The sequence below is a fragment of the Fusarium fujikuroi genome, chromosome FFUJ_chr10 (genome assembly GCF_900079805.1).
Source record: "Fusarium fujikuroi IMI 58289 draft genome, chromosome FFUJ_chr10".
Lineage (NCBI taxonomy): Eukaryota > Fungi > Ascomycota > Sordariomycetes > Hypocreales > Nectriaceae > Fusarium > Fusarium fujikuroi.
Window position 1 is genome coordinate 916,558 of NC_036631.1, and position 26,274 is coordinate 942,831.

The 26,274-nt window shown below is 48.4% G+C and overlaps 9 protein-coding genes, besides 2 other annotated features; 2 read left to right on the top strand and 7 right to left on the bottom strand.

Annotated features, from left to right (window-relative positions):
• Positions 1 to 168: 168 nt before the first annotated feature.
• FFUJ_10545 (uncharacterized protein) lies at positions 169 to 3,505 on the bottom strand (the record flags this gene model as incomplete). XM_023569342.1 has 11 exons in its annotated part: positions 169 to 382; positions 449 to 715; positions 766 to 994; positions 1,053 to 1,099; positions 1,157 to 1,271; positions 1,367 to 1,499; positions 1,556 to 1,702; positions 1,758 to 2,202; positions 2,253 to 3,085; positions 3,139 to 3,357; positions 3,422 to 3,505. 11 exons carry the CDS (start codon positions 3,503 to 3,505, stop codon positions 169 to 171), a joined length of 2,733 nt encoding a protein of 910 aa, XP_023436568.1.
• A 747-nt stretch (positions 3,506 to 4,252) lies between these two features.
• FFUJ_10546 (TPO4-Proposed vacuolar polyamine transporter) lies at positions 4,253 to 5,877 on the bottom strand (the record flags this gene model as incomplete). XM_023569343.1 has 3 exons in its annotated part: positions 4,253 to 5,160; positions 5,217 to 5,599; positions 5,648 to 5,877. 3 exons carry the CDS (start codon positions 5,875 to 5,877, stop codon positions 4,253 to 4,255), a joined length of 1,521 nt encoding a protein of 506 aa, XP_023436569.1.
• Positions 5,878 to 6,841: 964 nt separating this feature from the next.
• On the bottom strand, positions 6,842 to 7,366 carry FFUJ_10547 (uncharacterized protein; the record flags this gene model as incomplete). Its single annotated transcript, XM_023569344.1, has 1 exon — positions 6,842 to 7,366. The coding sequence occupies one exon, from the start codon at positions 7,364 to 7,366 to the stop codon at positions 6,842 to 6,844; it is 525 nt and encodes a 174-aa protein (XP_023436570.1).
• A 679-nt stretch (positions 7,367 to 8,045) lies between these two features.
• FFUJ_10548 (related to ferric-chelate reductase) lies at positions 8,046 to 9,708 on the top strand (the record flags this gene model as incomplete). XM_023569345.1 has 2 exons in its annotated part: positions 8,046 to 8,172; positions 8,219 to 9,708. 2 exons carry the CDS (start codon positions 8,046 to 8,048, stop codon positions 9,706 to 9,708), a joined length of 1,617 nt encoding a protein of 538 aa, XP_023436571.1.
• A 398-nt stretch (positions 9,709 to 10,106) lies between these two features.
• Positions 10,107 to 10,201, bottom strand: a tRNA (tRNA-Ile).
• A 565-nt stretch (positions 10,202 to 10,766) lies between these two features.
• Positions 10,767 to 14,125, bottom strand: FFUJ_10549 (related to adenine phosphoribosyltransferase; the record flags this gene model as incomplete). XM_023569346.1 has 4 exons in its annotated part: positions 10,767 to 11,811; positions 11,863 to 13,212; positions 13,268 to 13,512; positions 13,553 to 14,125. 4 exons carry the CDS (start codon positions 14,123 to 14,125, stop codon positions 10,767 to 10,769), a joined length of 3,213 nt encoding a protein of 1,070 aa, XP_023436572.1.
• A 478-nt stretch (positions 14,126 to 14,603) lies between these two features.
• Positions 14,604 to 14,686, bottom strand: a tRNA (tRNA-Lys).
• A 941-nt stretch (positions 14,687 to 15,627) lies between these two features.
• On the bottom strand, positions 15,628 to 16,080 carry FFUJ_10550 (uncharacterized protein; the record flags this gene model as incomplete). The annotated part of the gene is made up of 1 exon (XM_023569347.1): positions 15,628 to 16,080. One exon carries the CDS (start codon positions 16,078 to 16,080, stop codon positions 15,628 to 15,630), a length of 453 nt encoding a protein of 150 aa, XP_023436573.1.
• A 1,225-nt stretch (positions 16,081 to 17,305) lies between these two features.
• On the bottom strand, positions 17,306 to 19,623 carry FFUJ_10551 (related to L-amino-acid oxidase; the record flags this gene model as incomplete). XM_023569348.1 has 5 exons in its annotated part: positions 17,306 to 18,473; positions 18,521 to 18,607; positions 18,658 to 18,813; positions 18,870 to 19,100; positions 19,151 to 19,623. 5 exons carry the CDS (start codon positions 19,621 to 19,623, stop codon positions 17,306 to 17,308), a joined length of 2,115 nt encoding a protein of 704 aa, XP_023436574.1.
• A 1,025-nt stretch (positions 19,624 to 20,648) lies between these two features.
• Positions 20,649 to 21,969, bottom strand: FFUJ_10552 (uncharacterized protein; the record flags this gene model as incomplete). XM_023569349.1 has 2 exons in its annotated part: positions 20,649 to 21,681; positions 21,734 to 21,969. The coding sequence occupies 2 exons, from the start codon at positions 21,967 to 21,969 to the stop codon at positions 20,649 to 20,651; spliced, it is 1,269 nt and encodes a 422-aa protein (XP_023436575.1).
• Positions 21,970 to 23,624: 1,655 nt separating this feature from the next.
• Positions 23,625 to 25,443, top strand: FFUJ_10553 (related to 6-hydroxy-D-nicotine oxidase; the record flags this gene model as incomplete). XM_023569350.1 has 3 exons in its annotated part: positions 23,625 to 24,061; positions 24,113 to 24,377; positions 24,424 to 25,443. The coding sequence occupies 3 exons, from the start codon at positions 23,625 to 23,627 to the stop codon at positions 25,441 to 25,443; spliced, it is 1,722 nt and encodes a 573-aa protein (XP_023436576.1).
• Positions 25,444 to 26,274: the final 831 nt, after the last annotated feature.

Sequence of the window (26,274 nt, forward strand, 5' to 3'; positions counted from 1 at the left end):
AATGTATTCAATGTTCTAGCCTTGAGATGCCTAAGAAAAAATGCAGCTAGACAGCCAAATGTTAAGTAAAAGTTTTTATAAAGATAAGGCCTCAAAACGGAGTCCTCGAGGAGTGAAATGAAGAAAGATAATCTATAACCCCCAGCTATCACCATACCTTTGCCTAGATCAACTGCATGGGTAGTTGGCCGACTTGGATTTTCCATTAGTGAAGGAGAACCAATTCGAAAAGGCCTCGGATGCGGTGCAGACTGGCAACATAACAACTCCTGGGGCTGTGACGTTGTACTCGGAGACTAGATCCATACCGTCAACTGTGTTGGAAGGATCAAGCATTGACCAGCCATTGGCATTCCCATTACCAACAAAGCTGTTCACGGCTCTGTTACCAAGCATCAGCGATTGTTTCAACATAAACCTAAAGGCTTGGGATATGGGTTCCACTTACCCGTTGACAATATCTTCCTTGGTCAAACCACCAAACGCTGTTTCTGATCCGGTCAGATCAGCGAGTCCTGGCAGACTACTGAAGAAATTGTCGGTACATCCAGGATTGAAGCTTCCATGGGACTCGTCGCAGGTTCGAGCTTCGCCTGTACATCCGATCAAGTAGTACATCGTAGAACCAACACAGACACCAGATGAAACGTAGTTCTTGGAGCTCATATGCTTCACATTAGGCTTGTCTCCGCAGCCTTGCTCGGAGTCGATGACACTGGAAGCCTGGTTAGTAAATGGACATAATACTTTAGAGTGACAACGTACACTGGGCCAAGCTCGGAAGATGACAGCTGCCAAGCGAGAGGGACCAGTTCCGCGAAGAGCGCCTTTGAGACAAGTGCTTGAATCGCATCGACACCAAGATCTTGATGCTTCGTTTCGAGCATCTGGCCGTCAGTAATAGCGGTGAAGAGTAGATCAGTATTTTCCTTGGAACCGTTGAAAAGCTGCTCGTTCATAGAGACGATCTCAGCTTGCCAAACTGTAACAATGGCTGTCGAAGAGTGATTTGTTAGTGAAGCATGAGGAGGAGACGCACATGAACTACATACCGTTGAGCCTAGTTGAGATGGAGTTCTCGGCACTTAGGGCGCTGTCACTATAAGGCTTTAGTCAATGTGTCCTCGAAGCGCTGTGAGCACATGAAGTCACTTACTCTTTCAGGGTGTCTTTCGCAATAGTAATACTGTTTGTTACCATCGGGTTCACCCAATCCTTGACAGTAGCCAATGTGTTGGGATTGGCCTTGAAGTAAGGCATACCTTTCAGAACTACATCTGGTTAGCCGAGCATAATGCCACTCATGTAATCGACCAGTACTAGCCTGAATTCCACATCGGCGACACCGCGAGGGAAAAGCCCAGACCAATAATGTCAAGAAGGAGCTTGACTGAGAAATCGCTTGACTTGATGGGCGCGAAGGTGCTGGAGAGCTCTCCAACTTGAGCATTGATGTCGTTCTGAGCCCTATCGAGTGCGTCCCAAAAGTTGAAGTGAACCTGTAGAGTCATCAGGTCAGGTTCTAACACTTGAAAGATTAACAAAGGGTACATACGCGGTAGATAGACTCCATGGAGTTAATGGCAAAGTAGGCTCCCGGGTACGTGACGTCGTTACATTGCACGACATTAGAGCCGCAGGGGTTGTCGTTCTCGATGGTACCGCAGTCAATACCCTCTGGACCGTGGAAGAGGTTGCTGAACTATCAAACTGTGTTAGTCATTTATCCTGATTGGATCGTGATGGACACTACAAACCTGCTCTGTAAAGTTTAAGCCGCCAGGGAACGGATTAGCATTCCACTGATCAACACCCCAATTCCATGCCTGGTCTACATACACAGAGTCCCAACGAAACTTTGCATCTTTGGATGCATCAGTAACTCCAGGGTTAGTACAAGTAACATGAGTGAAGTCATTGCCCGCTGCGTTGTTACCGCCGTCACCACTGGCATGACAAGTGCCGTAGTCGCAAGCGCTGTGATCCATACCAGGCCATTGAGTGCAAACGGGATCGGCGTTACCCTTCTTGAACGGCAGAACCTGGTAGTTTCCATTGTAAATGTAGTTGGGACAGCCATCGCTAACACACATTCCACCGGTCGCTGAATAAATGACATTGCCACTGGGGTCCTTGACTGTGATCCGTTGAGCGCCGGTTTGAACCTCTCCAGCGCCATAACCGTAGTTCATACCAGAGGGGCTGTGTGCTCGGTGGTTCCAGAAACAGTTACCTTGTACCCGGGTCCGTACGAGGGATTGAGGATGATAGCGTAGTAGAGATAGTTGACATCATCATCCCATCCGTCGGGTTTGTTGTAGTAGGCATCGTTGCCCTCATACGGACATTTCACATCCGAAAGCTCAGTTCGATACCACGCAGCACCGACCAGAACATCCCCGTTCATTGGTGTCATCTGGGAGGCTGACTGACCAGTCTTGTAAGCGTTGACGAAAGACGAGACAAGAGGTTGCCAGCCTGTATGATCCCAAGTCTCCTGGTTGGCATAGAAGTACGGTTGGGTGTCATTATTCTGCTCAGCCCAGAGGTTTCCGATGTAATGAGCTTCGGGGCCATCATTCCATGTCTGAAATTGAACATAGTCGGGCTGGGGATCCATGTTAAGGATGTTGACCATACGCTTCGGTAGGTTCAGGTCTCCTTGTCGATAAACATGCGCTCCATAAGCATTCTTGTACTGTAGTGGACTAAGACCCATCATGTACAGCTTGTCGTGTTTGTGAGCACCAGCAAGAACAGGAACATCGATCGATACGTCTCCTGCATACTTACCGCCAAAGCCTTTGCGTTCTGGCCAGGCAGACTCCCAACTGAAGATGCCGTCGACAATGGGGCCCCAGTATGACCACCACGCATCAACTGAATCATAGTATCCGTCAGTTTCGTCAAAGTCGGGCATGAAGAACATGTCATTTGCGAGTCCTTTCTTCCAGTTGATCCATGTATCGTTGTGGAAACCCCCAGAAGAGAATGTGCTGATGAGAGGACGGCCTTTGATCTGATAGTACGCTGAACTTCCTTTATACGAGTCCCAAACCCACTGGTAGTCAGATGGGCCATGGCACTGTGGGCTGTTAGTTAATCTCGAAGGTGATGCAGAAAGTTCGTTTCACATACCGACTTCCCACCATGGTAGCAGGCATCACCAGAGGCGTAGACATCCATGGAGATGTACAGCTTGAAACCGACAGACTCGGCATATGGGAAAAGGTAGCTGAGAGCTTGGGAGACATAGTCGCGAGTAGCGTCACCAATGTTCAAGGCGAAGCCGTCTAGGCCCATAGACTTGGCATTGTCGATGTCTTTATGCGCGTGCTCCTGGGTTACAGTTCCGACCTAATACAAGGCATAATCCTTAGTAATGCGGTACAACAAGAAGATGAGTGTAAGAAGAACTGACCATGTAATGAGCAAATACTGCTTTGGCATTAGCAGCTCTAGCGAGAGTGCTAGAGATGGCCAACAACCTGGCTAGTCCCTTCATTATGAACACGAGGAGAGCAAGTTGGAACGCAGGTTTGAAATGTCGATACAAAGCTACATACTGGTCTTGTACATCGCCTATTTATGGCCAATTGCTTCTTGTTGACATCTTCTGATGTCTGGTGCGACTTACAAGTAAAATGGGCCGAATAATGTCACATTGAGACTATCTGAAATGGCGGAGTCTGCTAAAGCCGATGCATGTGTTCCTGCAGGAGCTGTCATGATACCTCGCCATTGCCCAACGCGGCATTTCAAATAGGCTCACCTGTATGCTTCATTCAGTTAAGCTTTCGGTTAAGTGCTGAAGAGGTTGCTCGGGGGGCGAAGGATTGCTCTACCCTCAGAAGCGTATAGCTTCAAACGCTATGGTGCCATTGAAAGTGCCCACCACGGTTATCTCGGCAGTCTAAGCGAGAAGGCCTGTCATTCAAGGAAGGTGACATTTCAAATCCTTCAGATTAGATGAATCCTCGCATAGCCAGTGATAGGGTAAAAAGGTTTTCTTCTTATGATTCGCATCCAATGGGACGTGGTAGGTAATGCCGAGATTCTAGGGTCAATTGGCGAATAGAGAGTATCACCGTGCATTTACAGATCGCGGAACTTAAACGTCCAATGGCAAAACTCCCTTCTAAGATTTAAGTCTATCTCCAAGTCCAGCGCTTGACATAACAGAAACACGATATCATAACCACCCTACACGGAACCAAATGCCAATCTCAAGCCCGAAAATCAGTTGTATCTATTACATCGTGTGCACCTCGGGAATAGCGGTCCAGCGAGTACCGTATCTACTCTTGCTACGCCAATGGGCTCCAAACCAATAAAGAGCAAAAGGAAATGATGTCATGACGCCAGAGATAATGCCAAAGAGGCTGAAGGTCCAGGCTCCGCCCAGGTTGGTAAGCATGTCGAGGATGAAAACTGGTACAATGCCTGCGCAGGCCAATCGAAAGCATGCCGCTGTGGTGAGTGCAGATAGAGTTCCAGCTGGTGGATATGCATCGAACAGATAAGAAATGAACGAGATGAGGACCATAGCATTCCCCCAGACATATACTGCAGTACCAGAAATTGGAGCGAGGTAATGTATGCTCGGAGTCGCGGTGAAGGCAACCCAGAACAGAGAACCAGCCACCAAGAACGCTCCGAACATGGCTGGAACAAGGCGCTTCTCGATATCTTCCATGCTTCGCTTAGCTCGACTAGAGAGTAGAGCCTCGATCAAGGAGGAGGTAAGAAGTGCTAGTATCACTCCAACGATAGCGGAGACGAATGCCAGACCAGACTGCCTGACTCCGAATCCATAAGTGGCGCCCAATGCAGCTGGTACAGAAATGAACCACTGGAATACAACTGCAAAATTGAGGCCAAGGTAGAGAGAGATCAAGATGACGAGGGGTTCTGCAAAGAGCATTTTGACTGGTGTAAGAATGGTGATACGGGTCATCTCAGAAAGTGTCACTCCGCTTTGAGCACATGGAAGCCTGATACCGCTCTTGTTATAGCGAATGCGGGTTCGTAGAATCTCTCGACCGTATGTTTCAGGCATGAAGGAGCCAAATGCAAGGGCCGCGGTGGCGAAGATGAGAGTAACCCACGAGAGCCAGGCGGGCCCTTTGGCTGCGAAGACAAAGCCGCCGATGATAGGGCCTGCAGTCACAACTGTCAGTTCTCTTTCTAGATCCAAGAGAAAGCTCAGAACATACCGGCAGCAGCTCCAAGATAAGAGGCAAGAGTCAAGAAGGAATAATATGTCACGGTCTTATTGGCAGACCAGACATCAGCGAAAGTGCCTTCAATCAAGACAACGCAAGGGCCACCAAAAAGTCCAGCGAGGAATCGGAAAGCCAACAGTGTCGAAATGTTGGTTGCAAGACCAACCACGATCACACAGAGGCAGAAAAGCGGGAAGCTGGTGAAGTAAATCGGTCGTCGGCCGTATCTCTCAGAGAGATGCGGAGTGTAGATGGGTGCGAAAAAAACGCCAAAGAATGGCATTGTGAAACCAACAACAGCCACGCGCTGTGAGACACCAAATGCCTCTGGGATGGCGCCGATGGCTGCTGTGTAAGTGGTTGTTCCGTACATGCTACTTAAGTCAGTATCTTTTTGTCGTTTTATGGCGTGGGTAACTTACATGACAAAGACAAAGAAGAATGCACAAGCCGACACGTAGACCTTTTTGAGAATTGACCAACTCATTGGGCTATCAGGATCAGTCGGTGACAGGTTATGTCCTCCAGATCCTGCATTGGCCCTGATGCAAGGCTCGTGTTCATCGTCAGGTGTGTGTCGACCGTCCATGTTTTCTGTATGTGACGCCGCGTCGAAGGCTGGCATATTGGGTGTTGGTTGGAAGCTTGTCATGTTGGAAGTCATGTCGTATGTCGCTGTTTGGTGGGCAGCGTCCGTGTTGTTCGTATTGGAGGTAGATGTTGGAAAGAATATGGATTAATCGAATTGTGTTGAAGCACGAGAGTGTTGTTTGATGGATTGAACAAACAGATGCCAAGGTCAATCGCTTATATACACCATTGTCTTGGACCCCAACATTGATGCACTCATCATTTTTCCTCGAAGAAATGCATCAAAGCTTACATAGCCCTGTCCAGAGGCGGAGCGACGCCCTTTCCATCAGCTCTTTGAGATAATCAAAATGAAGTTGCCGAATGCCGATCACAGTCTGGGGTCAAACCGAATAAGAATTCATTTTCGCCAATGTTCAATTGAAGCTTTGTCCGCCAGATAATCAGAATTACTGAATGCAGTAAAGCTGTTGACTTGGCTCCCGCAGGGCTAAAGATCTTAGCGCTGACACTACAGTGAGGCTTGTTCTGCTTGCTTGTTTCGAGAGTTTCAAATCAGGATTGCCTAATTGAGTAAGCTGCTCAACGGTGCAGGTGAGCTTCATGGCTTGAAGGATCAAAGGTCGGAACGAAAAATCGTATTTGGGAAATATTCAGGGGATCATGATAAATTTGCAACCAACAGCTGCCTTCTGATTGAAACAGAAATTGACTTCAAAACATCCATTAGCGGCATGCAGCCGGAGGGGCGCTTCTGTTGAGACTAATGGCTGGCTACCCGCTGGTGACCCTGATCTACAGCGCACCAGGTACCTGTAACACCCTGGCCCGCTAGGTCTAGCGCTGCTCCTGGCGAGCACAAACATCATAATTAATATCGAGAACGGGTATTCGCGTAAATCTTGAGCTATCAGAGCGCCATTTGCACATTTGGAGATAGTGAGCATTGATACTGAAGTGAAATAATTACATGCTATTTGTTATGTACCTGCTCCCATCACCAACTCTCAACGTCCAACAAGTAATCAAGCAAAGTAAACAGAGAAGGCAAGCAGACTCAAGATAGCCACAACCATGGCAGGTTGACCAGTGGGACAACCCGATGCGCTGTTCATCTCATCCTTCTTCATGTCGTCTTTCTTCGTATCCATCTCGTCGGTCGAATTCATAGAGCCGCCATCAGATGTCAATTTTGCCTGGCCAAAGTTGGCGTCAAACTTCTCGCACCATAGACCAACGTAAGAGAAGTCTTTTGCAGTATGGCCAGCATCAAGCTTAACCATGATGTCCATCTTCGATGAGGTATCGCCGATGCGCTCTTTGTTGATGCGGAAGCCGGATGAGAGGTCTTCAGTCTTGGATCCCCACCAGTAGAGAGCAGGTGCGGATGCGTCTTTGAGTTCGTAGTCGGTGATCTTGAGTTCAGTATCGCTGACGACCTCAACTGTACCGCCGAGTCCAGCGTCCAGTGAGGACAGGGCGCCAGAGTCACCCATCTTGGCGGCCATGGCAGCGGAGGCAAAGAGAAGAGCGGCGAGCTTGAAAGCCATTGTGAAAAAGAGAGGTAATGAAATTGAGGTTTGAGGTAAATGTTGACTTTGCAGAAATGTCGCAGTAGACGGAAAGAGATTGTAATGCGAGTTGATTGCTGATGAAGCTGGTTTCATTGTACTGGCCCAATGTTCTTATACTGCCGTACAGCTTCACCTCGATTCTATAAGAGGCAATTCAGATGATAGAACAAATAAGCCCCAGAAACAATTATCCGCCTCAGCGTTTGAGGCTAAATGTTTCACAGCAGGTCTTTGCCTAATTTTACCGTAAAATTAAGCTTGTTTCCATCCGCATTGCCCAAAGAGGAAATTCTGATTAGCGATGATGGTCAACGCAGCCAGCGCCCGCACCTCGAAGCATAGCCTCGACGCCACGTCAGGGATAGCACCAGAACATTTGATCAATCAACAATGTTTCTGATTTACCGTGCCAAAGTATGAATCTCCTCAGCCCCAGGCCTAGCATTTATTTCTTGGGAATCTAGTCAGCCACAAGGTCCGAATGGTAAGTTTGATCAATCATCATCTGTAATAGCACCCTTGCACTGCCATGCTTTTGACAATATAGGCTTGTCCGTCAAGTATTTAGTGTTTGTGTTCTCCATTTTCATGTGCAGTATTGAACCACCGATCACTCACATCGACTTACACTTTTGATCCTCCTTACCATCCGAAAATGACTGATCCCGTGATTATCGATCGCTATACCGCTGCAAGAGTTTATTTTGGCGGCGTTATTGGCTTAATATTCCTGGAATCACTCATCCCTTTCAGTATCTACACCTTCCAAAGATACAACAAGTGTAATAGCTCCGTTTATCCATGCTTAAGCTTCGCTAATGCACCCAGATCGACTTCAAGATCGAAATGTCTTGCACTGGAGTATTACTGTCTGGCTTCACAAACTACACAGCTTCCAGCTTCCTCTCCCGTACTTAGACTGGCACGTCGCCGATGCTGCTCGCTTCACTGCTTTTCTCACACTCAACTTGATCTTCAGCGTACAATCCAACGAGTTCACGGCCGATTATACCCTGTACGGCTGGCTAGCAATTGCCAATGCTGGTCTCTCACTGCTGATGGCATCCCGTAACAATCTATTCGCATCCCTTCTTCGTATTCCCAGTCCATTCCTCCTTCAGTACCATCGCTGGATCGGCCTTGCAACAGTTGCTCACGCCACAGCCCATGTATCGTTCAATATTCAGCATTACATCGAGACAAAACAGGTCACCACCAGCTTTGGAAATCATCGGATCCAATTAGGCTTAACGGCCTGGATTTCTCTAGCCTTACTCTTTCTTACGGCCCTACCGATTGTGCGACGCCGCTTCTTCGAAGTCTTCTACTACACGCACGCTCTGTTCTTTGTTTTCGTCGTTGGGGCTTTGATCCATGCCTCGCATGGACCGGAATTCATGCTTCCGGGGCTTTTGCTCTGGGGAATTGATCGAGTGATCCGATTTGCATACAACTTTCGCACCATCCAAGTGCAGAGTGTCGAGGCATTCGATGGAAACGTTACAAAGTTCAAGGTCAAGGGTCTGAGGACTCGTACTCCCGGACAGGTTGTCTGGCTCCAAATCCCAAGGGTGTCCTTTGTGAACTGGCATCCATTCACTGTCGCCAGTGCGCCGAATGATCCTGAGAAGACTGCGACAATCGCCGTACGAGGTCTTGGGGGCTTCACCAAGGCTGTACAGTACGCTGACTGCAACGGTGATGTGAATTCGCACGGATGCGATTCGTTGGACTCGAACAGCATGATGTCTCACCCGCTCAAGATGCGTCTTGATGGCCCATATGGTGTTGGGTCAGTGTCCTGGGGCTTGCTGCCAGTGACTGTTCTTGTCGCCGGAGGCATTGGAATTACGCCAGGTATCAGCATTGCGTCTCATATCATCAGACAAACGGGTATCGATGTAGGCAGTCGTTTCGCGTCTCACGTTCATCTTCTTTGGGTCGTCAGAGATGCTCAGCATATCCAGTGGTTCGCAGATGAACTGGCTGACCTTGCCAATGCATGTGCAAAGCCAAATTCGACAACAACTCTTGAAATAGCAATATTTGTAACTGGTGGAAGGCATCGTGAGGTTGAGATGAGCCACCCGTCTCATGAAATGCAGGTCATGAGCTCTCCACAGCCTTGGTCTATCCATTCGGGGCGACCAGATCTAAAGCAGTGGTTCAGGCAGCTCAAGTCTAACCATCTTGGCATGGATGCAGCCGTGAACTTATGCGGGCCAAGGCAACTCATTGAGCAAGGTAGAGAGGCCGCATGTGGTGTTTCTGATAGAGAAGGACTTTTCTTTGTACAGGAGGAAGTGTTCGAGCTGTAGACTGTTGCTTACGTTCTCTGTGTAGTTAAACACTAAATTAATGATCACTTCCCAATGGGGAACAATTTTCTGGTGTGATTTTCACCATACAGTCATCAATTCTCATTCTAAAGTTATTAAAAATGTAGTCTAAACTGGTCTAAACTGGTCTAAACTCTAACCATTCTTTGATGCTTTCCTCACTGAGAATTGCTTTACGGCCAATCACATTATAGCCATCAAGGCCCACTTCTTTATCTTATCATAGATATCTATTTTCTCGGCGCCTGAAGTGCTGGCAGGGACGAACGAAAACAGCCGCCGTAGCCTCAACACCAACGCCACTCCTGATCCGCCGACAAAAGCATATCACGATAGTTACAGAAATGGCAAAAAGATCATTCGGAAGGCGATGGGATTGCTCCCGCCAGGGCTTGAACCTGAGACCTTCGCATTACCGGATACTCGGAATGAAGTATTAGTACGACGCTCTAACCAACTGAGCTACGGAAGCCGTCCGAATGCGTTGAAAGTCGAGGCTCTCCAACGGTTGAGGATTCTCCGGCCACCGAGGTGACCACTTTCTCAATTGCGTTGCACGTCTCTATGGTATCCTACCCTCATTCACGGGCTTCTGGAAAATGTTCTGTGGCTATAGTCGTGCAACTGTATCAGGTCCTCAAAGACTTACACGAAAACGGCACGCTCCGATTTCCGCAGATGCCGACATCCATGTCCCAAGATTACCTCTAAGCTTACAACTCAATAGTTCCGCCTCGCCTCTCTTTATTCACTGTTGCAAAGATGCTGGGTTTTCTCAGTCAAGCTACGGCATTTCAGTTCCCTGGACATGATCTTATTCTATCTCTCTGGTCTTGACAAAAGGAGTGCCATGAATCGCTGCGACTGATCGGACTGAATTTGTTCCAAATCTGTTGCTTGGCTGTGAAAGAACGGACGTACTTCAGTCTAAAGTGAATTGATATCTATTCAGTGCTATCTCCGGCGTTGGAAATGCACTAGTCCTAAGATCCGTCCACTCATCTAGCCGTCAATTTAGATAACTCGGACTTTCACTCCTACTGCTCATCAAATACCAAGAGGCTCTGAACAGCCACTCTTCCAAACGCACTCTCCAATAGCCTCTGTCGCCCACGATGAAAAGGAAGCTCCGCCACAACCATGACGCTAATATCCTCTGGTCGTACGCCAACCTTGACCAGTAACTCGAGCACCGCCACGAGCGTTCCTCCAGTTGCGAGAACATCGTCAACAACAACCACTTTATTGCCTTTGTGAATTATGTTGGCGTTCATCTCAAAAATACCCTTATCCGTCGCGCCGACTATGCGAGTCGAGATGTGCGACGAACGTCTCTGAACAGATACCGTAGGTGAGGGGAATTTGTTGCCTGTTGTGATTAGAACCAGAGGTACTCCTGTTTCCAGTGCCAGAGGCGAGGCAAAGATATACCCACTGGCTTCGCTAGTGACTACAGCATCCACCTTGTCCCAGTTACCTGCGAAATGACTCTTCAGGAGCGAAGTGCACAGCGCGTGTCCTCCCTTCTGTTGGGCTATATTCAGCACGTATCGAAAGTCGATGCCTTGGCGTGGAAAGTTCGGTACTGTTGGCACCATGCCAGCCAGGTTCTGAAGCTCTTTGCTCATGAAAGGAATAAGACGTTGGTTGGCAAACCACATCACCGCTTCCTCTCCATTCGCTTCGTTCTCAAAGGTGAAGTTTGGTAAGTAGATGTCGTCTGCAGACATGTATTCTTCGCTGTCTGGTGTTTTACACGTGTTTTCGTCTCCCCGTCTTCGCAAGCTTCGCGTGCCCTTGCTCGCCTGAACCCAGACGTCGATCAGCCTGGCATCCTGAACAAGGTGCGATAGCGCTGCACACGGAGCCGTTTCCGTCATACCAGTGATGAACAGCACATCCGAATCATCTTCTTCCAGTACTTCGAGAAAATGATTCTCTGCCGCAAAATGACCTGCCTCCAGTTGGCTCTTGTAGAAATCATTAGGAGACTTCCGGTGTTGTTCTTTGTAGGGTCGATCATTGAGAAGACGGACAAGATCAAAACCTTTTGCTGCTACGTATTTTCTCTTGGTAACCTCGCTGATGCTGACCACCCGACTACTATATCCATGTGCCTTGAAGACGGCAGACCAGATACCAGCACAATAGTCCTTCCCAGCACCGTGCTCACCGGTGACAAGAATGACGAGCTTCTGTGGCAGGCCGATAAGCGTCAGAGGGCAAGTGTACGCGAGGATGTTCTTAGGGTCAAATGCTTTCTTGAGTTTAACCAGCCTTCGGCGATTGGGGCCGAAAGCTTTGGTGGCCAAGATACTATCTCGAGGATCAGGGCCAAGATCTGCACCGTAGACACCTTTGCTCATCGGCAGGAGCTCGTTCACAACCCGGTAGACCCATCGAACAACAGCGTCAGCAGTGTGTGTTCCATCATATTCTCTGGGCCAAATACCAGTAACGACGCAAGCAAAATCCCAGTCTCTGCAACCAAAAGCAGTCTCTTCAGGTGCAACATGTCTCACGGCTTTACCGCCATGCACAAGGTCTAAATAACAGTAGGGCGTAGGACCATCCCTCGTGGCACTTATCAAGACTTTTATGGTATCTGGGTTGGCTATGTCCTTTAGAAAAACACACCGTTTGAAGGCGGAAGTCTTGCCGCCCCCGTGTCCGGCATGCATCTTGGATACATACATCTCCTTGTCGAAGAGCTCAATAGCATCAGTTGTCTTCCGAGGCGGTCCCGTAGAAATTTCCTGTGACGCACCCTCCAAGGAACATAAGAAAGTGGTCATTCCACAGCGGATCTCTCCACCTTCGCAGTACAGGTAAAAGTCTGAAGAGATATCGTGGGGATATAGGCTGGATACCTCGCGACTTTTAGTTGCCAGTGTCTTCTCAGCGTCATGGCCGTTTGGCTGACCATAATTACGCACTGAGAATACCTGAGCTGTGTAAGACTTGAAAGTAACGCTGGTGACAATACCGAAATTCGTTCCGGCTCCCTTCAAGGCCCACAATAGTCCCTCGTCCTGTTCGTGACGAACGGCATTCGGAGGTCGATGTTGTTCAGGGACGTAACCGGTGCAGAGAACTTGACCGCTGATAACATCAACCATGACAGCACCGACGATAGCGTCGCAGGCGAGGCCGCAGTGTCTGCCCAGATGTCCAATGCCGCCTTGGAGCCAAAGGCCTGCACCAACACTCGGTCGAGAGCCCAAAGGCACTGTCACACCCACAGCCATAGTCTCACGGATGATGTCCCCCGTCTTACACCCAGCTTCGGCGACAACCCAACATTCCGTGTCTACATCTTGGGGTGGATTGGCGACGTGGACTTTGTCGAATGCACTCATATCAACGGAAACTACACCAGGCCAAAGGCAATGATCACTGTGGCCACCACCCAGGATCGCCAAGCTAGTTCTGTTGGTCAGTGCCCATCGAACACACGACTGAACCTGGCTGATGTCTAATGGTCTGACGATAGCAGCAGGTCTGTTGTATAGCGCCTGTCGATTTTTTTACTTTGTACGGCCTGGGTACTGATGGTAAGCAGGCAGTCAAGTCAGGTAGCTTGTTGGCATGTCGAGTCATTGCTATCATGATTTCAGGTGAGCTGAATATGAGATGGCCTGGGTAATCGTCGTCATGGCCCGCCAGTTCACGGCAGATCGTCCGCCACTGAGCCTGGCGGGTCTCATATAATACTCCGGTTGTCAAACGGTATCCGACGATGAAGCGACTGAAACTGTCGATGGCTTCATCATCGTCTTTGATCTACAGCGCGATTGGGAAATGACAGCGAACGGTGACAGACCAGGTTGTCGAAAATGAGAGAGCCAGCGCGGTGAAAGATAATGACCATACCGTCAAGCGGATCTTCGGGCAGCATCTCTATAGTATGCCTGATGATCTCCTTTTTATTTTTCAGTCCATACAAGCCATGGCAGAAAAGAATGACGTCGTACTTCTCGCCGGGGCAGCTCCCCTTTATGAAGGGAGCTAGGCGAGCAAACGAATAGTTCAAGGAGGGGAGTGGTCTCTCGTTCTCCTTAAGCGATAGCCATCTTTGGAGACTTTGGGTGTATTGAAAAGATGGCTCTAGTGCGACGTATTTCGTGATCCTCTTCCTCGGAGTCATCGGCAGGTACCCTAGAACACTTTCCGGGCCTGGGCCAATCTCCAAGACCGAGATCTCATCTCGCGTCGAGAGGGAGGTTATCAGTTCAGACAGTTGAGGAATTATGACATTCTCCTGGTGCGTCTGCTCGCCGGAGGCCTCGGCAAAGAAACTAAGCCCATCGTCGTACTCTTTATCGTTCAATGGTTTACGGGGCGCTTCATCGCCAACCCTTTTGAGGGCTTTCTTGAGAGCATGGAGAGTCGTCATTATGATGAAGTTGTAGTGCGATTGGTGGAGGAGGGTTGAATGTGGAACTCAGAAGGTTGACAGATAATGATGGGAAGAAAAAGTTCCCTTCTAGGCATTATATAGTATTATAATGTTCAACATGAACGCCACTTTATGCACAAACTGATATCTGATGATGTTCTTTTATTTGTCTTCGTTTACTAGGTATTTTGTGCTGAACCGACCTCATTGACTGCACGGGAGCTTTCTGGCTCTGAATGCAAAAATCAACGAAGCGCATTGTTACATCTGAGTAAAGTGTCTAGCACCTTCTCTAAGTAGTAGGTAAACAGCAGGACAGGTCCTTTAACATAAGGACAAGAGGTTGACAACGCAAAAAGACAGCATGCATGAGTTTTCAACAAGTCACATAAATGCAAGCAAATCACATTATGATGAAGAATGAGACAAAAAAAGAAAGCCTCGCAAACGCTCGCAATCGAATATTTATAGGAACAGCCCGATGCGGGGGTCGAACCCGCAACCTTGAGATCGCGTACTCGTAAGAGTCTCACGCTCTACCGATTGAGCTAACCGGGCGTGGCTCTTATTGGATGACTGCCTGTGCACTGCGTCGGTTTGTGAAGATTGCATAATCGTGTCCAGAGTTAAGCATGCTAATGCAAGGTAGCCACTGCATAAGCTCTTGGAATACTGCACAAGTCTGAGGCTTTGGTGTAGGTAGGATAAAAGGACAACTCAGCTTGTGCCGAACGGAGATTGCATGCGCCTGCTTGCCCGCTTCTGCCTCCAGTCAAGAAAGATGAAGGGCAATCTGACGCGCCAGGCAACGGCTATCTTTTGAAATGCTGTGCTACGTTGATGTTGGTTTGCCCATGGCACAGTGCAAGAGGTGAATGCTGGAGCGTGTACTCCGTACATTGATAACAATGCGGGGAGAAATTGGGAAGTGCAAATGACACGTAGGCGATCTCTTATCGCGCTCGCGTCGCGTTTCCAAAGCGTTGATTTAGGTGAGCTATTTTAGTTTGCTCGCTCGCTCAGCGTCGAAAATGAGAATGGGATATGGCGTGCTTAGAATCGGGCTCCAAACTCGCCAAACGCATCTGCCACTCACTCATACCAAGCTAATCAGCAAATCTGCTATCTGATACTACTCAGAAAGCTTTATCATTAACTAGGCGGTACACGTTTCCCGATGATTTGTTTCTGTTACTGAATGTAAAATGCATCTCTAGGGTAGCGCAATGGGTTGGTCTTGCGGTACGAAGTACGTCATTTCCATCTTTATCTTATCATGTCCTAATCCGGGAAAAGGGCACGGGCCACAACTACAGTCAACTTGGCTTGGCTTGGCATTAATGGTTAGTTTGTGAACACTACAAGCCTTAGAAACAGGCCACAGGTATTTACATAACAAACTGATGCCTTGTTTGTCATGATTTCGCTTCTTTTGAAAACTTGCATCTACCAAAAACCCTGATCACTATCACACATCACTACCAGAAAGATTCATTCTTTCAGCGTATCAGGTCTTTGAGAAATTCCGTCAACAGGTCTTCCCTCCATATAGTGTAGTGCGTCTCCCCGGAATACTCCTTGTAGATCGCCTTTGGTAGCCTCTCTGCCATGTATCGTCCCATTTCTGGTGAAGTATTCTCGTCTGCAAACCCGTACCATAGTCGTATACTCTCGTACTCGATGTCCTCCAGTTTGAAACCCCAAGGTTCAGTGTTGAGCTTCATGTCGAGGCCATGACCTGCCCCTCCTTGGGCATAAACTTGTCTGAAAACCCTGACAGCGGACTGTAAAGCGCTTGGTTTCTCCAGAACTTCTCGATATTCCTCTCCAAAACCCTTGATCTGTTCTCTCCAGACTGCTTCCATTTTGGCTGGGTCGCGATTATGTGCCGCAGCGAGAAAGATGCTTTCCATGTACTTTACGAACTCTTCGTTCTGGTCTTTCCAAACCATTATGAGTTTCTGGATTAGTTCACTTTGACCGGCCTGACCCGCTTCACAAGGCCCGACGCCAGCACAGATACCAACCGCCAATAACTCCTCTCTAGGCAATGCTTGTGCGCATGCAAGAGTGTAGCCAGTAACTCCACTCGTTCCAATGATGCGATAGTAGGGAAGTCTGAGATGATGAATCAAAGCTCTCAGATCGGCTGGATAGTCCAAGACTCTTCGGTGCGAATAAAATGTGGAATTCCCGATACCTGGACGATCTGGGGCAATCCAGCGGACGCCCAGCTGTTTCGCGAGAGGGTGTTCAAATCCAGAGAGTGTGACTCCCGAATCTGGTGTTCCATGGAATTAAAGTACTGGAGTTCCTGTAGAATCGCCAAATTCGTGATAGCCGAGACTCCTACCGTCGGGGAGGTTGATAACCTGGCCTACTGCTGTCGAGATGGGCCTGCATCGCGTAATTGATGTTCTGGGTACCCGATTTGCGGTTAAGGGAAATGAATTATTGACGGTGCGTTTGATCGCGCCCGAGAATGACTGGCAAGAAAATCTTTGCGGAAAGAAAATATTCATCGGGTTGGTGTTGAAGAACCTACGATCCGCCAAATTGGTCGAGCTCATCCTTTCTACTGGACAGGATCGACAGACGGCGATAATGCTGACCCGATATGCTTGGTGGCTTTTTAGTGTGAGGCTCGAGAACAAGGGCTGCATCAGTCTGGACAAAAGAAAACTCCGATTGAAAGTTCTATGCATATACCCAATGCAGATACTACGGTACCAAGAGGGATAATCACTTATCTTCAATCCTTACATTCAGGGAATCACTAAGTTCTCTCTGCTGGTTTAAGCTCTCAGCCACAAGTCTGAACTGCAAGTAACGCATTGCGTATTTTGGTCGCGTATGACAGCAAACACTGAGTAAGATGCTCAGTCAAGGAACTCGTTCAGGGATTCCGCAGATAATCAAACAGTGAGCTCAGAATCGGTCATGATGCATCCTAGCATCAGCCAAGTTTACTGAGCGGACTTGAGAAAGTTGCGATAAAATGGAAGCTGCAACTCATCAAGGACGGCAGCAATGAAACAAGAGAGTGGATATCATGAAAATGTTGTAAAAAGCTAAAGAACGGACGGTAGAACCATCATACTGATCTCATGAGCCATGACTCAATCTGAATACACTTATGGGCCCCCAACATAACCACCGGTAACCAGTCGAAACCAGTTATCGAGCAGGAATATCCTTCTTAAAAGCGTCAACATCGAAGTGTGAGAGCAAAGTAGACAGCAAATTGCCGTTATCAGACCCTCCGATCTTCTCTAGATGCTTGTCTCGGTTGACGACACCCATAACAGCGTGCCAGTTGGAGATGTTCACATCCATATATGGAGGGAGACCGACAAAGGGGTTTCTGGGCTCATCCTTCTCCAGAATGTCTCTGGCATGCTTCAGCTCGGGAACCAGAGTGATATTGGTACCCATCCAGGAGTGAAGTTCATGGACGACACTCTCGAGGGCGCCAACGACCCAGGCATGGTGGGGGCTTGAGGCTTCACCGGCAATGATGACATCACCCGATGGCTGGATCACTCTGTTCCACATGGAGCTGAACTGCTGGGGTCTGAAGAACGCGAAAGCTCCAGCAGTGTTGGGATCCTCAGTCCAGCTGTAGGCATGATGATCAACATAACTCTTGCTGATGAGAGTGTAGAGATCCTTTTCACCCATCTGTTTGTTTCTATGCAAGATGGCCAGATCACGGAGCAGAAGCTCTTTGAGGGCTTGTTCATCGGCGACCTTCTGCCCGTGGTCTTTGTTTGTCGACATGAGACATCCAAGACGATCAGAGTCCTGCTGCCAGGTGTAAGAACATAGAAGAACAGCTGTCTTGGTCTTGGCGTCATAGATGTTGTAAGAAGGATATACACAAGTTCGCAGGGCGAGGTCGGAGTGGCCTAGACCTGCCTCGCGAATGTTGAAGTCCTTCAGATCGTGGATCCACCATGCATGGCTAAACTTGATGGCCACTTTGCAGGACTGACCATAGCCTAAAGAGCGAATGGCTTGCTTGACCGGATATCTCAGGCCAGCTTGGCGAGTGTCCATGCGGCCAAGACATCCGAGGGTAGTAGTGGCCACGACGGCGTCGTAATGGCGATACTCAGATCTCTTACCAGCCACAATATCGAGCCTCACGTCCATCTTACCAATGGCGCGAATAGCAGCGACTGGGTTGTGATATGTGGGTTTGCTAGTAATTCTCTCTTCCATCTTTTTGGCGAGCTGTTGGGCGCCACCAAGCACACAGAACCACTTGGTCTCAGGGCTGAACTCAAAGTCAAGGGACTCAAGAACAGTCTCACTGTGAGCTTGGTCGTACCAGTCAGTTCCTCTGAAAGATGTCAGTATCAAATAGGGTTCATAGTGGTGGCAACTTACCCGTTGAAGGTCTCGAGCCACTCGATGGTCTCATAGTTATATGGAGGTGGAGGGATGTCCTTAGGGAGTTTCACCTTCGGGTTCGCACTGGATGAATCAGCTTTGAGGGAAAATCAGCAGCGTCAGAAAGTACTCACGTCCCCAAGAATTGTCGAGTGCTGTATGTATCATATTCCATCAACATCTTCCAGCCTTTGTCACCAGGAGGAGTCTTCTCGGCATCTTCTTTTAGGGCTTGACGAAGTGGCTCAACATTGGCCTTTACAACCTCATCTGGTCCAACTTTGAGAAGCCTGAGAAATATTCAGAATTGATTTCCTAATCCTTCATCGTTTATAAGGGAACTTACCTATGGTCAATACTGTTATCGGTATCAACTTGGAACGGGTCAACAGTGCCAGCAGATGTCTGAACACTCTGGTAAGAAGCGCCCCAAACGTTGATGTCGTTGTAGCACCAGGGGTTAGTGTTGGGCGCGTTAGGTGACATATAATATGGGATGAGAGAACCATCCGGTGCGTTGGGGTTTGTCTTCAAGTCCGTCTTTTCCATGCCAAGCCTGCCAAAGAGCTCGAATGTGCTGGGCAGTATGAGCTATCAAGTGACATGTAGCACAAGGGACTGACTTACCGCTTCATGACCGGGTTGTCAGGGAATCGCATCGCACCAACATCATAGTAATCATGAGTATCACGTTGGCCACCAAAATTGTAAGTGAACAAGCGACCTCCAACTCGATCTGATCCAGCCGCCTCATGGATTTCATAGTCGAAAGAGAGAGGGATTGAACCTTTCTTCAGTTCGCTGTTGAGGTAGTCCAAGACAAGACCCGTGAACAAGCCAGCTGCTCCAGCACCGATGACACCGATCTTGATGGCCCGAGGCTTTTGAGCTTCATGGTCGTGGGGAGCGGATGACTTCTGGGGGGCAGGGGCAGGAGGGAGCTCAGAGGTCTTGGGAATAAAAGGAAGGGAACCTAGCTCGGAAGAATCATCGCTATGTTCAAGAAGGGCGTTCCAATCCTGTCGAATGGCTCTGTTGATGTGCTGGCGAGCCCATTGGTTTCTGATGGACAAGTCAGAGTTCAGATCAAGGAGAGACATGTCGATGGTTACAGTCTAGAAATGTGATTTGAGGGAATAATTAGAAGTAAGTCTGCAATGAGAGCCTGAAAGAGAACCATGAAGAGCTGAGGAAAACGTGGTATATAGCATGATCAGGAGGAGGGCATTACGATTCAAACATCACTGTTATCTTAATACATCATCCGCCTCCATTCCTGGGATTTCAGCTGACCACTCAATAATGTCTACGAATGGGATGCTTGAATGACACAGATTTACCTACAAAGCGCAACCATCACATGCTGTGCCGTGTTCAGCTTGACGCATAAAAGCAATACTACAACGCTGACAGCTGCAGAAGGCGACCACGAGTATGCGGTCCTCCAATAACTTTTGAGCGGTCGGAAAATTGAGCAGAAATTGAACCTAAGTTCCAAGCCACATCTCTACACTTCGATGCAGTATATCCCATAGAGTTCAAGTCTGACTGCTTTCTTTAGCTGAAGTCCCATCCGGCGTTAGGAATGTGACAGCTGGCCCGTGTTGGAGCAACGGGAGAAATGAAAAAGGCGGGGGTGGCACAAGCCATGATAAAACTTCAACGACACTAACGGAACCTGCGAGTGACGATCACTGATGGGAATGTGACTTGGACTTGGAATTCTCAGTCGTGGGCAACTTTAGTGGCGTCTGGAGAGGACGTTTACCCCTCTTGCTTGAGCTTGGGGCGCGGATGTGTCTGGCCTCATTTTGACTCATGCAAATTTGAACGGATAGACCAAGAGACATGAGTTGACAGGTCATATCGTATTCTAGTTGATGCAGTAGGTACGCACCGCCAGAGAACTGTGAGAATGTTGTGATTTTGTCACCTGTCGAAGAAATGCAAATTTATGGAATTGCTTATACTATTAGTCCAAGATGAAGATAACTTGTCAAGACAAAGGATGTTAAATTAGAGCTCAATTTAAACTCGCTATATATTGGGTCAAAAGCCTGAAGTGCCCACAGCAAAGCTATATATACCTCCTAGAAAGTCCTAGCTACCTGGGTCACGTCACTATCTAGTGAGATACAAGAACTTGAGACAGCTTGTGACGGATGGTTGGCGCCAAAGTTCCAACTGTCACGTGAGGCCATGACAGACCGTTGAAGTCGAGGATGACATTCTGGGAGTACTGAATCTGGATGTACTCAATATTGACTGTCTTGGCAGCAGGAACGTCAATGTCGACCAGGAACCTGGGGACAGCATCACGCGGACCGTGAGAGGCTGGGGAAACAGTCTTCTTGTCTGTGCTATGGCACGCAGGAAGGTTGATCTGGGTTCGAACTCTGGAGAGCCAGTATTGAGCCGTGACTCTAACGGCGTTTGCGTTGCCGCTTCGGGCTGCAACTGAAGCAGAGCTGACACCAGCGTCGGCACCGATGAGGAAACCGATGTTGCTTGTTCCGCCTCCGAGGTTGGGGTTCTGGGCCTCTGAGGATACCTCAAAGGTTGTGTTCTCAATAATGTTCTTTCCAACATTGGCGTTGCGGAGGATAGTGTTGGGATCAGTCAAGATAGCCTGCGTGATAGTGCCGGCCTTGTCAAAGCTTGTAAGATCCTGGGGAAGACGATGTGTGTTCTTGTTGGTTAGAGTCTGACTTCTAAACGGAATCTTCTGACCGTTGGCAATAAGGATGGGGGTGATGTCAACTGGCGAAAAGACGGGTGCGCCCTTGGCAGTGATAGTTGCCGTGAAAGACTGAGCGTTGATGGAAGTTCCGTGAGGGATAGATGCCATGCGGGACAGAGAAGCTGCAAGTACAGGCATTTGCTCACTGGCGGGAACGTGCATCCACAGACCAGGCTCAAAGTGGATGACGGGCTGCTTCTTTGGCGGCTTCACCATCTCAGTGATATCAGCAATTGTCTGGGTGTATGGCACACCGTTGAGCATGATATCAGCCTGAGTGTCAAGACCGCGGTTAGGGACATCGTCTAGACGTCCTTTAGCAAAAGCTAGGGATTCCGATGTAAGGTTGAGCTGGAGGATGTTGTCATTGGGATCCTCAGATGGAGGAAGAATAGGGAGAGGTGTAGGAGTTGTTGTTCTTTCTCTAAATCAGTATACATTTCCAATGGTCTTTCAGGTGTTTTACTTACCCATTGGGGCGGAAAATGGTGTTAAAACCAAATCCGCTGTAGGTTCCAAAGAAGTGTGCCAGAACATCAAGCTGGGACATGGCAACATCACCACCAGCAGGGTCAACACTGGGGAAGCCATGGATGGGAACCAGGTTCTCTTGGTCCTCTGGCTGAATGGGGTCGAGAACGGTAGGACCGAACTTGAAGTCGTCACCCAAATCCATGGGGACCACGGGAGCAGTAGGGAGCATCATTGTGTGGATATTGTGCTTTGAGAGATTTAGTTCAACAGAGTTTGTCAATATTGGAACACTATTCTGGACGGCATTGATTATATATCTGCTAACGTATTACGAGCTTTGGTCATTATCAGCCCTAAAAGAGTGGCCTCCCTCCATCGACGAGTGGCTGAGGTTGAAAGGGTCCGAAGCTTACACCTTGCTGACCAGTAATAAGACTCACATTATAATCCAAAAGAACTTCAGTATGATTGGCTCTCAATCATCCATCGTTAAACCAGCAAACATGGTAACGCCATCACATGGGATAATCCCAGACCTATCCATCCGTCTCTTGACGGACGTCGCATTGCTCATCCTCTATTCCCAAGTACCGGGCCGTACCTAGCCTTCTGAACCCATTTAGAAACTAAACAACCAATGGCCACTAAAGCATTTAGCTGCAAACCCAATCTCACTACCCTGAATGGAATGCGCGTGGTCTAGACCGGGACATGCGGCAGCCCTAAACCTCAACAAATGCACACTTTGAGAAAAGCTGAACTCTGTGGCTCGAGCTGTTGATCAGCCATCACCAAAATACGGTAATCCTAGACCGTTTGTTCTTCCTTGCGTAAGCCACCTGGAGCGGCAGAATTCTGCCGTGCGTGAGCGAGCGCCGTTTAGTGTGAGTAGCTTGTTACTGCATTCGGTGAACCATCGTATTTAGAAGCCGCTTATCACACAGTAGTCGAACGTTATTCTTCAAAGAGAGATCCCTCGAACTCTAAATGCATTTGCAAGGGATAGTCTCAGAATTCGCCATTTACCGTTAATGTCTCACCTTTCTTTTGGCCACTCAAATCACCATGTCAACGCCGTATTTCTGTTTCCCCTCCCCTCATTCAGCCTCCTGCAGTGCATGCTGACTACCGTGCTGCAAACGGTACTGGACGCGCGTAATATTCTCGCGATCTCCGTCCCGCTGTCACAACCTTGGCGTCAATAGTGCGACTGAGCTTATGTCTCATGCAAGCCATGACCTCCGCAAACAGTCTCGAAGTGTCTCTTTCCCCCGCACTGGCGCAGAGCTATCCGTAAAATGTCGGAAGTCGGACCCCGTGGTAGGTTGAAACGTGCCTAAAAAGTGGCTGGCTGAATACCGTTCTGCTGTGAAAGGCTATTGCTTATTGGTTGAGAAAGGTGATTGTACCACCAACCAATCTTACGCGCATGTACAGTACAGTAAGTCTTACGTGTACCTACGTCGTATACGTGAAATTACAGTCAGAATTCACATGATCTTCATGCTTCAAGTGCCGGTGTCTCAAGGTATGGCTCTAGTGAAAGATAGAAACCAGGTTAGAGGATTCACTTGTAACATCATTTCAATAGCTCCATTGGTTGCCTATTCAGAAATGATCCCTGGTACCAAGCTCAGCCGCATCCCCAACCATTGCAGCCACTACGCATGTCTCAGGATGTTAGGAATGATAGACCGCTAATCTCTAGTGCGGACCGTCCGCACATGTGCTCGATAAGTCGAAAGCCAGTGTGATCAGCCGCCGCTGTTTTGCTCAGTGGCCAGCATCGCCCCTCTTGGATCTTGGCAGGCAAGAAGAATATAAGGGACGTCCAAAGCCACAATTCTTCTGCCAATCGCCAAAAACTCAACGCTCATCACAATCATCATGCTCAAGATCAAAGATTTTCAAGGGATGCAATACTCCCGAGACACTTCATCTCAATTTGGCCAAAAGGATTACAAGTTCTTCAACCAGCAATATGCTACCACCTCTTACCAGACAGAGCATGACATGAACCCAGCTCTCATCGTCCAGCCCAAGGAAGATGAAGACGTCATCAAGGCTGTTCAATGGGCGAGGGACAACAAGGTCAGCGTCGCTGTCAGGTCGGGTGGCCATCAGTATTCTGGTGCCTCTTCTACCGGTGGCAAGAACATCCAGATTGATCTCACCAACACTTACAAGGATATGATGGTCCTGGAAGAAGACGGAGTTCCTGATGACAGAGCCCTGGTTCTGGCTGGTGTGAGCAACAGACTGCAAGACTTTAATGACTACCTTCGTTCGGTCAATCTATTTGTGCCCCACGGACAATGTGCCTAGTAAGTCTAATGTACAGACTACTGCAAATTATTGAAGCTAATTCCACTCAGCGTCTGTACTGGTGGTCACGGTCAAACCGGTGGCTATGGTCAACTCGGCCGCAGTTTTGGTCTTTTTGGCGATCACATTATCAAGATCCGTCTGATTGATCACAACGGCTCCATTCAGAACGTCACCAAGGAGAGTGACTCTGAGCTCTTCTACGCCATCCTCGGTGGCAGCCCGGGAAACTTCGGCATTATTACTCATTACACCGTTGAGGTTTATCGCGCTTCCAGCTACATGGGAACTGTCGCTGGTCCTAATGGCTTCAAGGTATGGAAATTTGCCACTTTCTGTAAAACTACGCTAACAGTCTCAGGGACCTCACGGTCTGAAGGGCCTGTGGATCTATGAGCCCAAGGTACTTAGCCGTCTACTGGGCTTCATTGCTAAGATGTCTGATGAAGGTACTGCCCCACGAGGCTACGATCTCTGCTGCAGTGTTCTCAGCACAGACTTCCCTGTTACTATGCTGTTCCCTTCGCTCCGAGATGACACAATTTGGAAGAAGATTCAGCAGAAGATCAAGACAGCTTTAGCCAAAGATGTTCTTGATTTGCTCAATGGTAGCTTCCCTGCTATCATCGTCCTCTATGCCCAATGGTGTCCTACCAACAAGACCGACAAGTACGATTCTACTGTTGACAACTGGTTCAAGCAGTTCAGAGACCTTCAAAACGACTGGAGCAACCACACTCTTCTGATCAATGAATTCGATGAGGGCATGGACACGATGACTGGAAAGTGGATCTTCCCTAAGCGTCGAGAGTTCGAACTCCCCTATGTCAAGCGCACCTACGCTACAAAGTCGCAGACTCTCCAGAAGGACGGTTGGGTTGATGCTGTAGTCAAGCGTCTGGATTTAATCTACAATCCCCACCAGAAGCTTGACAACGACAAGAGCGACAAGGAAGGAGAAGTATACGATCACTGCAAGCTCTCGGTGCAGATCCAGTGCTTCGGCGGTAAGAACTCGCGCTTCTTGCTCAACAAGGACAACGGAACGTCCTACAGTTGGCGAGACTCCACTGTCGTCCAAACACTAGACTGTTTCCACGACCCTGGTGCCAAGTATAGGGAATATGCTCTCGGCTGGCAGAAGACCAACGATACTATCATGATCGGAGCCAAGAGCCCCTTCAGCAAGCAGGATCGCCGTGTGCTCTGGGGTTCTTGGGGAGACTGGGATATGAGTAAGCCTGAGATTTGGCAAGCATACTATGAGGATGCGGATAAGTATAAGAGACTTGGCAAGGCTAGGGCTAAGGCTGACCCGAATGGAACCTTTACTGCCAACCCCTTTGCCGTCACTGCTGTGCGCGACGGTACGAAACAGTAAATTCCACGTGGAAAGGGAAAGAAATACGGATGGCAATGGAAGTCTATATTCATATATTTAATACATCATTACTGCTTCCCTGCATTTGGTGAGGTATCTCTACTAAAACCTTGTCCCATCCACGAATACTGCCTTCGACCTTCCGAAATTAGTAAGTACTGACTGTGCTGTTGGATCATTGATGGACTGCTTTATTTATTAACCGAAAAGCTAGTTACTCTCAAAATTCGGTCGAAAAGGAGTAGAAAGCCGATTAATTTGAATGTTTGTCAGGATGAGCAAGATACTAATCTGAGGAAGTCAACAAAACTCTAGACGACCATTCTGAATGATACAAAGCGATTGGTAGGTTTAGCATAGTATTCGGCCTTTGAGTGGTCAATTTTGGCCTATTGTCTTACGACAAGAAGCCTCAATGATCGCTGAGATCGGTTGGCTCTATTGTGGCCACCAACATTGCAAATTGAAAACAAGATCCAACTTAGAAATGACACATGCAATTGCATTGAACCTGGTGATCTTGGTAGAAGGGCGCCATAATTGTTCCGGCCCCATAGCATACACAGCAAGGGCACTTTCGCCGTCCGTATGTCTGCTGATAGGCGAAGCATGTCGCTGTGTGACCACCAAGAGGGCAATGCTGCCAAATCTGTGGACATGGCACACTTGCCTGCCAGTATTGCCGTTGTATGAGTATGCCTCTACCCTGGCATACCGGGCAGTCTTGTTGAGGAGGCATTTACGATTCGTGAGGACGAGGGCTGTATCTGTTCCCTTGAATAATTATGTTTGTTAATAAGACCTAATATAGGTGAGAAAAGCGAAGATATT